This window comes from Mesoplodon bidens, assembly GCF_964165515.1.
Source record: "Mesoplodon bidens genome assembly, chromosome: 15".
NCBI lineage: Eukaryota > Metazoa > Chordata > Mammalia > Artiodactyla > Ziphiidae > Mesoplodon > Mesoplodon bidens.
In genome coordinates, this window is record NC_138171.1 from 21,375,949 (window position 1) to 21,390,489 (window position 14,541).

General features: G+C 39.9%; 1 protein-coding gene across 2 annotated transcripts in view; it reads right to left on the bottom strand.

Annotated features, from left to right (window-relative positions):
* Window positions 1-14,541, bottom strand: part of RALGAPB (Ral GTPase activating protein non-catalytic subunit beta) — a 103,111-nt gene that overhangs the window by 20,094 nt on the left and 68,476 nt on the right. For both annotated transcript variants that reach the window (XM_081255473.1, XM_081255472.1), the window contains exons 18-22: window positions 14,239-14,390; window positions 8,511-8,698; window positions 6,084-6,190; window positions 4,332-4,484; window positions 1,992-2,201 (exon numbers count right to left, since the gene is read on the bottom strand). In XM_081255473.1, coding sequence (XP_081111599.1) covers window positions 1,992-2,201; window positions 4,332-4,484; window positions 6,084-6,190; window positions 8,511-8,698; window positions 14,239-14,390 — 810 coding nt within the window. The remainder of the gene's footprint in view (window positions 1-1,991; window positions 2,202-4,331; window positions 4,485-6,083; window positions 6,191-8,510; window positions 8,699-14,238; window positions 14,391-14,541) is intronic.

The window sequence follows — 14,541 nt, forward strand, 5'->3', positions numbered from 1 at the left end:
GCACATATATTCATAAGTAAAGATTGGTTTATAGCTTTTTCGTATGTGTGTGCTGTCCGGTTTAAGTTATTAGAGATAAGCTAAGATTCACAAAATAAACCAGTTTACTTTCTGACTTTTTCCTATGTTCTTTTTTTTTTTCTTTTTTAAATATTTATTTGGCCGTGCTGGGTCTTAGTTGCAGCACACGGGATCTTTATCACAGCATGCAGGCTCTTAGTTGTGGCATGCGGGATCTAATTCCCGGGATCGAACCTGGGCCCCCTGCATTGGGAGTGTGGAGTCTTAACCACTGGACCACCAAGGAAGTCCCTTTTTCCTATGTTCTGAACCAGGTGAGAAAGCATGAGAATTATTTCCTTGAAAGCTTAAAAATTTCAAGCAGAATAGATAACATGAAAGGAAAACTGCAATCTCAGAGACAGGCCTGTTAAGGCTCTTCTTGTCTCCCGTCAGTCCACAGAATGTAATATTTTCTTCTAGTATATTTTAATTTACTGCTTCTACTTTGTTCAATTTTCTCCACTAGGAATACTACTAATCATTTGTAGGTTGTATCTTTGTTCCTGGCCTTCCATATTTACCACTGTATTTCTCATTATTTTCCTCTTTCTGTTGTTTTCTTCTGCATTTTAAGAGTTTTTTACTTTTTACTCTCCACCACTAACTCAATTTTCTACAACATAAAATATTTTTCATCTACATGCTGAAATCCAAACTCAGTCAGCAATGTTCCCCTGTTTTCCTTAAAAGTTAAATGGCCTTTAACCAAGTAGCTGTTGGCGTGTAAGGGCAGGGGGCAACTTGTGCAATAAGCAACTTCTTGCCTGGCAATCTTCAGTTGTGCTTTTCAAAACAAACAGGCCTTAGTACAAACTCTAAATCCTCATTCAGGGAAGCCATTTCACATTTTTGAGGCCCTGTTTCCACATCTGTGAAATAGAGATACCATTACTTTCCTTGTAAAATTGTTTTAATGGAATTAAGAATAATGACATTATTTACCTTACAGGCTGGTTGACTTTGTACTACCTACTACATGAAGCACCTGACACGATCATAATGAGATGGATACCCTTATCACCCCTATTTTATTTATCTATTTATTTATTTATTTTTGGCTGCACTGGGTCTTCGTTGCTGTGCGTGGGCTTTCTCTAGTTGAGGCGAGCGGGGGCTACTCTTTGTTGCGGTGCGCGGGCTTCTCACTGCAGTGGCTTCTCTTGTTGCGGAGCACGGCTCTAGGTGTGCGGGCTTCAGTAGCTGTGGCTCGCAGGCTCAGTAGTTGCCGTGCACGAGCTCTAGAACGCAGGCTCAGTAGTTGTGGCGCAAGGGCTTAGTTGCTCTGCGGCATGTGGGATCCTCCCAGACCAGGGCTCGAACCCGTGTCCCCTGCATTGGCAGGAGGATTCTTAACCACTGCACCACCAGGGAAGCCCACCCCTATTTTATAGATGAGGAACTAAGACTCAGAAAAGTTGGGCAACTTGCCCAAGATCACATAGCTGGCAAGTAGTGATGCCAGAACATAAACCTAGACAGTCTGATCTCAGAAACTGCACAACATAAGAAGTACTTATACTTGTTCCTTTTTAAAAGTGGCATAAAAGAGCAGAGTAAATTGTAGCCCATACTTTCAGTAATAAAGTTTACTGGGGAAGAGTTTTAACATTCTTTTTTCTAATTATCTATAGATTTCATTAATATGTGTGATATGAGTCCTACATTACCTAGGAAAATTCAGAGGCGCATATATTATTATATTATAAGCAGCCCCCTCAGACAGAACTCTAAATATATTCATGGGAAAACTGTCTTGGAGCTCATATTATAATCTACAGCATCATGGAATTTCATTTCCTTGTATGAAGGGTAAGGTTTTAAACAGTTTTTATTTTTTTTAAATTCTATTTTCATAAAAATGCTTTAGCTATCAGCAGCTGAATGTTAATTTATGAATATATTTACTCATAAAAGTTTACAGAAATTACCTTCAATGCTTCTAAGGACAAAAATCCAAAGTGTGAAAGGAAAAGGCGTGCTGTTTGGAATTCCTGGGCAGGAGGTGGGGGCTTACAATCTGTAATTGGATCAGGAAAACTTCTCTTCTGCAATTTCTCCTCACTTTGTTGTTCAAGGTGTATTTCATAAGCAATCTGCTGGGCCATGCCATTCCTTAATTTTTCATGTCTCTCTTCTAACTGAAATAAACCGAACATTTCATTTTTTGGGAATTATCATAAAAGTAATAGAATTAATCAAGTTTTAAATGAAAATAAAGCAACAAAATAAATGAAGATAATTTTCAGTGATCAACACTGAGCTTCAATTCAGTACAACCAAGAGCATACAATCAAGCAAATACGTTACAAGGTTAAAACAAATACCCAAAACATGTCCCTACAACCTCAAAAATTGCTCCTTCATCTCCTCGCTGTAAGTGAAATCACTCTGTCTCTGCTTTCCTTCACATTGGCAAGGAAGGGGGCAGAGTTGCTGCTCTCTGCCAGATCCCTGTCCCTCTTCATCCTGCAGTGATCCCCTCATGTTCTGAAGTCCACAACCATATGCATTAGTTGCTATACTCTTGGAATTACCTCTGCTTCCCTTCTGATCCATCCTATTTAAAATTCCACCCTCTCTGGTGAACAGTCTGGCTTATATTCCTACAACCTCCTCAACCTTCACAACTCTGGCCATCCATGACACACTTTGCACCTCAGATGTGCTGGACTTTCAAGAGCTACAATCCTGAAATTCCTTTCCTACAGCTCACCCGTACCCCTACTCCCCCGTACTATCACTGAAAGGCAAACAACCCCTCCCCGTATTTCCCCAAGCCATTAGCATCCTTCTGGCTTCATCTACCTCCCAACCAAAACTAAATCCCCAAATCTGACATCTTAATACCCTCTTCTAAGCATATAACATAGCTGTGTTGTTCCTTATTCTTCCTTATTCACCCAGCCAATCTCCACACCATTCAAAATTTTTACTTATGCCTCTGGATACCAAGGACTTTTGAAGAAAGTCAGCAGAGTGCATTAAGTAACTTCACTACAGATGATGCTACTTAAACCTAGCTGGGCTGCCTGGCAATTTTAAGAATCATCTTTGCTTCCCTATTTCATTGCTAAGAACTAAGATTAAAACTTATATAAGCTGCTTCACTTTTCCTCCTTTCCACCTCTAAATGTCTCTGAACCTTCGCTGACCCTCTCCTCTCCTGTCTTACCAGAAGTGTCCTTTTTCTAGACTCAATCACAGGTTCTTGACCCTACTGCCTCCAGGGCTTTGCTCTGTTACTTATCATTTTCCCAGCCCACCTTACAGTGTTGGCAGGTGCAGAACCTTTTCCACTGGTTCCTTTCCACCTCTAATTCTTCTTGAATTAAAAACAAAGAAAGAAAAAGAAAAACCAGCCTTGCCTTTCCTTAGCTAAGGCTATTTCCTCACACTATTTTTCACTCTGTACCCTTCCCTTTACTGCTAACAGCAACAGTGTAGTTTACATTCACTGCCTTTTCCTCTTTAACCATTCATTCCCCAGACCCTTACACTTTAATACTCCTTTGAACTTGCTCTCAAAGGTCACCAACATTTCATGACAAAATCCAGGGGCCTCTTCTTAGTGCTCCTTCTCCTTGATCTCTCTAGCATTGGAAACTGCAGGCAGCCTCCATTCCTAACCTTATATTCTCTCATGCCCTGACATACCCGCCTTCCATTTCTTAAAATTCTTCTCTCTTGACCTAGGCGACCAATTACTTAATCTAGTTAAGTATCTAATCTAAAACGAAATAACTTTTTCCCATTTTCCCAAACCTGTCCTCTTCCTATGTCTGTATTTCTATAAATGGCACTGTTATCTTTGTCACTCAAGCCTGAAATCTAAAGTTCTTTGGCTCTTTTCCTTCCCTCGTCAATCCAAGACTGTCTGGATCTACCTCTACAAGACATGCCATATATTTAAACTTCCACTATCAATGAGGTAGTCCTTCCCATCCCCTGTCTAGATTGTCATAACTGTCTCTGAATTGGGCTCCCTTCTCCAAATATCCTCCACTAGGGTCTGATCATATCAGAACACTATTGAAACCACAGACCAGGCAGCCCAGTACCACCTCTCTATAAGATATGTCCAGTTCCTTTCAATCAGCCACAATCTATATTTGTCTTACTACATGGTAACCTCCTGGATGACAAATACCCAGGTCATCTTATGAATCACCTCCAGGAATACCAAAGAAAGGCAGTGTCTTGACCACAGAAGTTGTTGAAGAATGTTAACAGTCATTCTCTTAACAACAGCTCATAATAATTTATCTTACTTCTTCAGTAACGATTTCATGCAAATCTGGAATGCTCAGATCTGCTTTCACAAAAGGAATCTTGTCCACCTCTTCAGGAAATGGTCGATGTTTCACAGTATATCTAAATCCAACATCATTTTTAGGAACTGGACGAGGTTCAGGCACAAAAAGCTGTTAAAATAAAACAAATAACATTATGTTTATTACATTTGGGTGCCATCTGAAATGACACGTATTTCCCTGGTCTCTTAGATGCCTGTGTTTCCCTAGGACTGCATAACACAGAAATTCAGTAAGAATCTGCCAATACTACTGCTAATGGTAAAGGTACCAATGTACTCTTTTATTTTTATAAAAATGTTCATCAACTTATGACAGATTTTTGTGACTGATAAATGGGTTACGGACCTCCACTGCACCAGGCCTGAATCTTCCATATTCAGTGGTAAGCCAATAGGTAAGGCATTTCAGAGCTTAAGACTCAAACTTCCTTCTTCCCTAAGGGCTCTCAAATCATTCCATATAATAAGGTACAAGTTTACATCCACTGGGCATCTCTAGACAGTGAGTTCAATAATTAGAACCTTAGCACGGCTTAATTGAAAAGATATGGCACCGAATCTAGGTCTTCAAGGTGCCAAATCCCTGCTTTAATATATATTAGCTGTGTGACTTCCGTTTTCACACCTGAAAAATGGAAATAATCCACCACAAGACTGTTATAAGGATTAAACAAAAAAATATATGGCACATATTAAACTATCAAACAGTTTTAGTGCCTTTCCTCATCTCCTTCTTCCTCAGTCTTTAATGGCATTCAGTGGCTTATACAGTGCTGCTGACAGAATGTGATTGGCGTGACGCCACCAGGAGCAAATAGGGGTGTGCTCCTCACAGCAAACACATCTCATCTAACAGAGACATATGGAATGTTCAATTGTTTTAGGCATTTGCTCCAATTTTGTGAGTGTCTCTCTTAAATGCGGGTAAAATTTTATTAAGTTATGTTTTAAAGAATTTTTAGTAACATAAGTAAAAGCTTACAGTGTGATAAGTGAAAAGAGCAGTATACAAAAATGACTAAAATTCTATTTAAGTGTTATGTACAGAAAGGAACAAAAAGATTGGAAGGAAATCCACTAAAATATTAACAGTGGCTATCTACTTCTGGAGAGTAAGAGTACAGGTGATTTAAAATTTCTTCATTATCTGAATTTTCCAACTTTCTCCCGTAAGCAAATTTTATTCACATAATTACAACTGTTATAAAGAAAATAAACTGTGCCACCCCAAAGAAAGATTTCATTAAATTATACAGCACATTAAAAAATTATAGAGCATATTACCAATTATACAGTTATATGAAACAATTTGAAACTAAGTACTGTTGCCAGAGACATCAAGGCTCTGGCAAAATTTTTTTCATAATGGCATGTACCTAAATTTTACTATATTAAACACTGCATGAAAAAAATTGGGACAATGTTCAGAACAGTAGTTCTTAATCATAAGTGGATGTCAAAGTCACCCGGAAAGCTTTCTGAAAATACATCTGCCTTGAAGACGTCTTTAAAGAGTATTTCAGTGGACCTGGAATTCTAGGCTCCTAAGATGATTCTGATGTGAATTCACTGACAATCTGGCTAGGATCAAAAATATTTATCAGTGATTTTTGTTGTAGTATTATTTAACCTTTAAATCACAACGCACACAAACACGTGCACACACACACTCACTCCTAGTCACTTCCCTGTAACTTCTGATGGATACCTTCTGATTTGCTTTTGCTCCTCTGGGTAAAAGGCAAAGTTGTTGTGCCCAAGCAAGTCTTCCAGACATTCCCCGGACCAGCACAGTGACAGAGGGGAAAAAATCATCTAGAATAAAATGTTGGTGGAAAAGTTTTTATTTCTGACACAGCATATAAAATATACCTACTGTCAATTTTAGAGCCTCTAATAATCAAAGCCCTAGCACAGTGCTTCCCTAACTTTTATCCTTTGTGAACCATCTCTGTGGATTCTGCCATATTCAAGTACCGCTATTACTATTTAAATTTAAACTTAAAATTTTTGAAGGAAATGATATATTTCTACCTTAAAAGGAAAACCATGAATTTTGGTGTGCTAATTATATATTTTAAAAACACATGTTTAAAAATACATAAAATAATGTTCACCGATGTATCAACCAACATCATCTCACATACCTCCAGCAATACACATACACATTTTTGGGTAACACTATCCCAGCAAATACTCTTAATTTTCAGTGTTGGGAATGACCTAAATGCAGAAGACAGGCTGGGTGCTTGCGGTGCTGATGTTACATTCACCCATGCCTTTGTGAACCACGGCCCACCACAGGCAGGCACTGTTTCATCCCAACAGAAGTTCAGGGGCAGGAAGAAGGGAGGTAAAGAACTCAGGATGGACTTCCTGAGTACCCAGATCCTTCTTCCTATTCCCTTCTTTTGTCTCTGGTGTAGGAGTCAAACTTGTTCAAACTTCTCTCTCTTGCTTCTGTTATTAACTATTACAATGAACCATTAAAATATCCTTGTAGTTCTATAAAATCTCAATTGTTTATATTTTTGGTAGAATTCCAATGCAATGAAATTGCTTAGAATGAGAGTAATGGAGTCCTAAAAAATCTGAAAGGGTTGACATTTACCCCTCAGGCCAGGAAACCTGGAGAGGATACTGGGATTTTATAGACTCTTTAGCAGGTGGCTTGGGAGTGGGAAACTGGAGGAATCATGAATAACTGGCACAAACCAGGGAAGAAAGTCAAGCAACACCCAGGTCTAAGGTAGAGAAGGATGAGGTGCCTTAAGAAGGAAAGACTTGGGACCAGTGCTTCTGGAGTTGGGCAACGATTAAAGGCCCCATCCACTTCATATTAAAGTCACTGTATCTTACCACAAGAGGAAGGAAACCTGTGATGGTATTCACTCGTCCCTGAACTACTGGGAAACGTCTCATTTCATTTTATGGATTTATGAGATCCTACCTATATATACTCAACAGAATTTGCATGGGACTCTAAGATCCTTTTCACGTTTGCAAAAGTAAGAAGATTAAGTCTTTAATCACTGAGGAAATCCTATCACTGTGGGGCAACAATAACAAAGAGACAGTATGAGGTTCAGAAAATTTTGGACTCTAGTCCTGGTCATACCATACACTTCTCAAGTAACCCTGGATAAGTCACATACCCTCTCTGAGCCCCAGTTTCTTAACCTGTAAATGCGGGAACTGAACGCCAGGTGATTCCCTGTATGCCCAACGATTCTGTAACCTTCACTTTCCTTTACCTTCCCAGCAATAAGGGTCTCTCTAAGAACATGCTTCCTTTACATACTGGCTGATTCCAATTACCATCAGAAAAAAATGTACTTTGAGTAGTCTGCGTTGCAGTGGTAATCACACACCTTGAGATGGTTTATAATTGGGGGAAAGAGGGGAAGAAAACAGTGCATGTTATGTCAATGGAAAATCACTGAATAATTTTCAGGAGGGCACTGGCATGGTCAGATCTGCATTTGAGGATGAATGCAATGGTGGCAGCAAGTAGGATGGAGGTAACGGTAACAAATTTTGGAACTGGAAGGAGGAAGAATCAGATCAGGTAGGAAGCAATAATCCAGGTAAGAAATAATAAAGTCCTGCATTTGGCTGTACTGGGAGGAATGCAGAGAAAAGAAGATTCCAAAGTCACTAGCTGGGTAGAAACTTGGAAACCAACTACATAAGGGAGTAACAGGAAGGAGAAGGCAAAGATGACTCCTCCAATTCCCAGCCTGTTTGGGTGGCACCAATAACTGAAAAAGAACAATGTGGAGTGAAGGGTGGGAAAGGAGAGGGGCAGGATCCAAAGTTCAAGAAGGACGGAAGAGTAATACTGATTTTTATACACAGTAAACAACAGAAATATCCCACTAAAGTAAACTTTTTATAAAATTATGGAGCTCTTTTCTAATAAAGAGCCTCTAAAAGATTCTATTTAATATGTATATTGCATTTTCTGACCCTCTATTTTTTAGTTGCTATTATCTCATCAGCTAGAAGGCTTTCTGACAAATGCAAAATTACTTAGAATTTGCAGTCTTTCCTTCCCCGATCCTGGAAACAGCTTGCTAATACTGATGAACATGTTGATTTAGCAGTGGAAAAAGCCCAAAGTGCTGAAACTTACTCTGTTCATTTCCAAGAGGTTGCTCCAGCATTGCCAGGATGACACTGTTATCCAAGACAAAGTACCGGAAACTATGCTTGTTTATGGTTGGCAGTCTGGAGTATTTAATCAAAGTGGTCTCATTCACCAGACTACAAGGAGAGGCAGGACCACTGGGTGAAGGAAATGCGCCAAGCAACTGCATAATACTACGGAGAATGCAAAAGATAACAGTTAATCCCCAAAGGGAAATCTTAAGTTCACCTCATGCATCAATCTGTCCTTCTGTTCTTTTGGATTTATTTGACCACAGCCACGCTTCCTCTTTGAGAGTCAGATTTACTCCCTGTGGCGGATGCTGTGGTGTGCTGTCCAGATTTCCCTCTCCAAGATTGAAAGACCCAGTCCCTCAGATGCAGGGAGATGGTGGCCATAGCTTTCAGCTGAGTCCTGGAGAGGCCAATGAGAACCACTTTACTCAAGATCACAGCTTCCTCCTGGGACAGTTCTCGTCCAATGAACTGTTAATACAGGGGTATTAAGTCCCAGCCCTCTGGCCCCAACATGAGAGAATCCTGAAGGGCCGGCCCAGCTCCAGAGCTCTTTGTTGCAAATGCATCACAGTTTATGTCTTCCCTCTGCTCAATCCTACTTCCTTCATTCCCTCATAAGGGTTGATCCTGAGAGCACTTTCCAATAAACTTCCTGCAAGCAAATTTCTCTCTCTCGAAGTTTGCCACCCAGGGAACGTGACTAATCATACTTCCAAATCATGAAGCTCCTAAAGATATATTTTTAAAAATGTGTGTGCTCCAGGTTTCAGGATAATGCTAAAGCATTCTAGACCTAGAAAAGGATCCAAAGATCAGCCAAGCCCCCTCAATTTTTCAGACGGGGAAACTCAGGCTCAGAAGAGATAAGTGATCATCAAGAGACCAGAAACCAGGGCCTACTGCCTTCTCACTGTGTGGCCATGAATAGATATCTTCATTTTACAGATAAGGAACTTGATGCACTAGTAGTTACATCTCACAGAACCACTGTAATTATTAAATGAGAATATATAAGAAAAAATGCTTTATAAACTGGAATTCAACTGATCAAGTCTTACCATTCTGAAATGTTTATATCCACAGAGATTTCTGCATACCTTCAATGCATAATAGTAATAACTTACATATACCACTTACCATGTGCCAGGCACTGGGTCTAAGCACTTCACACATTTTATTTAGTTATCATAACAACCCTATGAGATAGGTACCATTATTATTCCCATTTTATAATTAAGAAACTGAAACACAGACAGAATCTTCTTAAGAAAACTTAAAAGATTTTATCTTGTGGTCCTAATATCACCTGATCCTTCATACGTAACTCATTTGAAAATTAGTATTCCCCAACATCATTGCAATCCTCTCCCTTTCTCTTTCATTCTAATGCTTGAACCCAAATCTCTCTAATAGAAGGCAACACTGCTTAACAGATACTTTCCTTCCATTTTCTCTCCTCCTAGGAGGAGGACTATCTAAGAATTTCAAGGACCAGGAGAATTTCATGATGAGTTCAGGCCTAAGGATTTATGAAAAACCAAGAGACGAGTAATGGGAAAATGTGGGTTTTCTAATATGGGACAGAGATGGTTGTCACAAAGCATATGGACCATGTGAGCTTATGTTCCATGCAAGATCCTAAGACATTATCAAATAGGTTGCTGGCAAGGGTATAGGTCACACCAGCCTAACCTCATTTTCTCCTCTTGATGATTACTAGACTGTAAAGGCAGAGAAATATCTCTGAAATCAAGACATGCAAGTATTTGGCAGTGTATCATTATAAACTTACAGACAAGATTTAAAAACCTCTGTGAACCTGAAGGGAAACCTCTTATCATGTGCTTTGTGAGTCTTTCTCTGTTCAATATATATATATATTTTTTCAAGAACTAACCATTTAATTAATTTACTTTTTTGGCTACGCCGTGCGGCACGTGGAATCTTCCCCAACAGACCAGGGATAGAACCTGTGCCCCCTGCAGTGGAAGCGGAGTCTTAACCACTGGACCACCAGGGAAGTCCCTGTTCAATATTTTTATCAGTATCTTTGATTACGACACACAGGGCAGGCTCATTAAATCTGCAGCTGGGGACTTCCCTGGTGACACAGTGGCTAAGAATCCGCCTGCCAATGCAGGGGACATGGGTTCGAGCCCTGGTCCAGGAAGATTCCACATGCCGCGGAGCAACTAAGCCCGTGCGCCACAACTACTGAGCCTGTGCTCTAGAGCCCACGAGCCACAACTACTGAGCCCGCTCACCTAGAGCCCGTGCTCTGCAACAAGAGAAGCCACCGCAATGAGAAGCCTGCGCACCACAGTGAAGAGTAGCCCCCACTCGCAACTAAAAGAAAGTCCGCACACAGCAACAAAGACCGAACACAGCCAAAAATAATAAATAAATAAATAAATAAATTTAAAAATAATAAATAAATAAAATAAATCTGCAGTTGACCAAAAGTTGAGCTGCAGAGTTAATATGTCAGAGTAAGAGTTGGGATCCAAAAGAATCTTAAAAGATTAACAATAATGAGGTAAATCTTACATTAAGAAATTTCAAGTTTAAATGCAAAATTCTGTATATTACATCCAAATACCCCCCCAAAAATAAGTACAGGATGAGAAAGACAAAAAGTAAATGCGTTAAAAAAAGCCTCTAAGATTTTAGTTGACTTAGTACAAATCACCAGGTTCTCAAAAACCCAATGCAGTCTCTAAGTACACTTTAATGAAAATATAATATTCTACAATTTAAAGGTCATTGACCTTTAAAGAGGTACACAGCCAAACCTGCGCCATTGAAAGGAAAAAGACGAGGATGATAAAGGTACTCTAAATCCCTGTCATATGAAAAACAGTTGAAGGTACTGGCAGAAATGAATCAGAAAGAACATGAGCATTGTCTTCGAATATCACCACTCCTCAGAAAAAAGGGTTTCATTATTAAAAGTCTGAATCAGAACCAATGGGTAGAAGTTAAAGTGGGAGTGATTTTAGCTCAGTGTAAACATCAAGTTTTTAACAATTAAAATGAAATGGGCAAACTTGGGGGTTAAAGTATCCCAAAATTAGAGGCTGAATAACTTGGTAAATAAGTCTTAAAGGTGACTAAGCAGAGGGGCCACTAAAATGTCTTCCAGAGTCCTAATGTATATTATACAACAAGGGAAAAAACACCAACCAGCTGATCTGCATTCCGTAACTATCTCCTGTGTGCTCAGCACTGTGAGGGGTGTGAAGAGGGAAATGTGGTCTTTACCCAGGTTGGGGAGGTAACACTAGCATGTTATCAAATATAACCAGGTGTGATCATGACACTGTAGAATTCATGCAGTGTGGTAAGGTCAGACTAATTGAGCACAGAGGTGTGGAAAAGAAGCAGAATGACCAAAGAAGGTCCATAGAAGTAGTGGATATGATGTGAGCACCGAACAATGGAGGATGTGGCCAAGAGAAGAGGGAAGTCCTGAAACCCAGGGCAAGTATACAGACAGGTATGAACATGTGCACTTCACGGCCACAAGTGGCCTGCCAGCTGTGGCAGAAGGGATGTGCTGGGAAAGATCAGACAGTTTGAGTGGGGACTCAAGGAGGGCTTTGAAAACGAGACCAAAAATTTCACACCACATCGCAGTAAACAGCAATCTATTCAGTTTTCAATCACTCAAGCAGCAGAATAAGCACAGTACCTAAGATGATGAGTTCAGCAACAGAATGCAAAATGAAAAGTGTGAGAGACTGAAAACAGGGAAATCAGGCAAGAAGTGATAAGGGCCTGGACTGGGAATGCTATCTGAGGTCAGAACAAATGGAGGAAATACTTTCAAAAGTAAAGTCTATTGGACTCAGTAACTGGCTTCATATGGGGAATAACAGATAAAGCAGAGATAAATCAGAAAATGAGTCAAAGTTCTGTGTTTGCATAACTGGAAAACAGCAATGATACTGACATAAAGCTGTAATTGTGAGGGAACAGAGAAAATGTGATTTGGATATGTTTCATGATGACTCTTCAGGGCCCTCTTCAAGACTTAAAACTGAAGATGCCTTTTGTAGAGTTGCCAGCAGAGATAAGACAGATGAGCCACCTGGATAACTACTGGCTAGCCCTGGAAGCATCCCAGGACTCTCTACTTATTCCGAGCTCATATCCGATCCTCACTGCCAATCATATTCTCAATGGAATGTCCCATCCAGCCTAGGATGGAGCAAACTTATTTTTATATAATGCAGAGTCCCAGTGAGAAATGTCCTTCCCCCTTTCTCCATATCCCTTACTCTTCAATGTACACACATCAAGTCTTAGTTTTTTAATAATGCTTTTAAGTCCACCCCAGCCCACACAGGTCTTCTCTCTGGACTTCTATTATTTCTAGTACTCAATCGCATTTTTCTAATTTTCTAGCTATTAGCCAAACCTCCACAAAGTCAATGAAAGCCCATCATTAGCATAGTGAGCAGGACTGAACTAAAGCAAGTGTGCTTCTGAAACTTTACTGAATGACCTAAGCCCATGAGGAACTGAAATAAACCCAATTTTATTGTGCACACGTTAGTGTGAAGCTTTCAACAGGTCACAAAACTCATAAAAGATTCTGGGATCTTGGTAAGGGCTGATTTACATACAAATCTACAAGCTGTCTTACCTACCACTTTACTAAGAAGACCAAGATGAGCCAACCCAGACTGACTTGACATTCCTCCTTCCCGTTTTTATGTTGTTCTGGGGTCTCATCCACATTTACCCTTTCATAAGCCTGATCTTTCCATCTGTACGAATTCCACCTAATCCTCTCCACCTACCTCTTCCTTTCAGTTGATAAACTGCCTTTCTTCCCTCTTTCTACTCTGCTCACTAACTGGCCAAACACACTCTTTCAATTCTCTCTAATACTTTTTCAAGATACCAACCTGTCTCTGTCCCTTCACTACCAAATTGCTTGACGTAGGAGTCTTCTCTTGCTGCCTAACCACCCTGCAATCTGACTTATGGCTCAAACTTTATCCATTCTCTACGAGTCAGGTCAATGTCATTTTCCTTAGGAATCTTATTTTGATTTCCCCAAATCTGGAAGTATTCATTTCCTCCTTCCAACACCCCAGCATTTCATTTGTACCTCTTCTCTTAGAGCATTTAATCTAACTAGCATTATAGACATTTGTGTTCACATCTTATCTTCCTTACTAGACAAGAAGCTCTTTGATGGTGATAACTGAATCTGATTTATCTTTACAATCCTATTACCAGTTCATAAGAGAAAGTTTATAAATCTTGCTGAATGAACCTGTAACATGTAATATAAATGGTATAGCAGAGAATACAAACCACTGAGCTGGCAAGTAGGAGACCTAATGGTGTGACCACGGACATACCCTGTCTCTGGACTCAGCCATCAAAGTGAGGGGGTGGGTAAGGCTCTCCAAGATCCTTTCCAGCTCTAAAATGATATGACTTTAATTAACTAACAACCAGCATAGAAAAACAAGGACCCAAACTCTCAGCCCCAAGTTCCTGGTTTCCTTTGGTCCAAAAAACAAGAGATTTTCTTTTCCATTTTATTTCTGGAGAAACAGTATCCTAAATGGGGTTGTGTCACTTAATGCTGAACAACTGGGGAGGAGATGAAACAACACAGGATCACATCTAATCCCATCTAACTCTTAGGCACAATCCCTGTGCAGTCACTTTCATACCATGTTAGGGTGGCTTCAGCAGCATCCTTTACCCTCATAGATGCAGGGTTTGGCTCCTTATCTCCTTTGTACTTGACCTCTTGCTCACTGTTCTTGGACTTGCTTCCTGAAATACCCAGTTCCACAATCTCCAGCACTTCCTTAAGACAGTCCTAGAAAAAGGAAAAGCAGATTAGCTTTTGTAAGACACCTATTTTATGAGACGACAATACATGAAAGTGTCGATATGGGTGTGTTTTGGTGGTGGGACTCTAATTTCTCATTTTCTTGAATAGGTATATATTAACTTCATAATAATTTAAT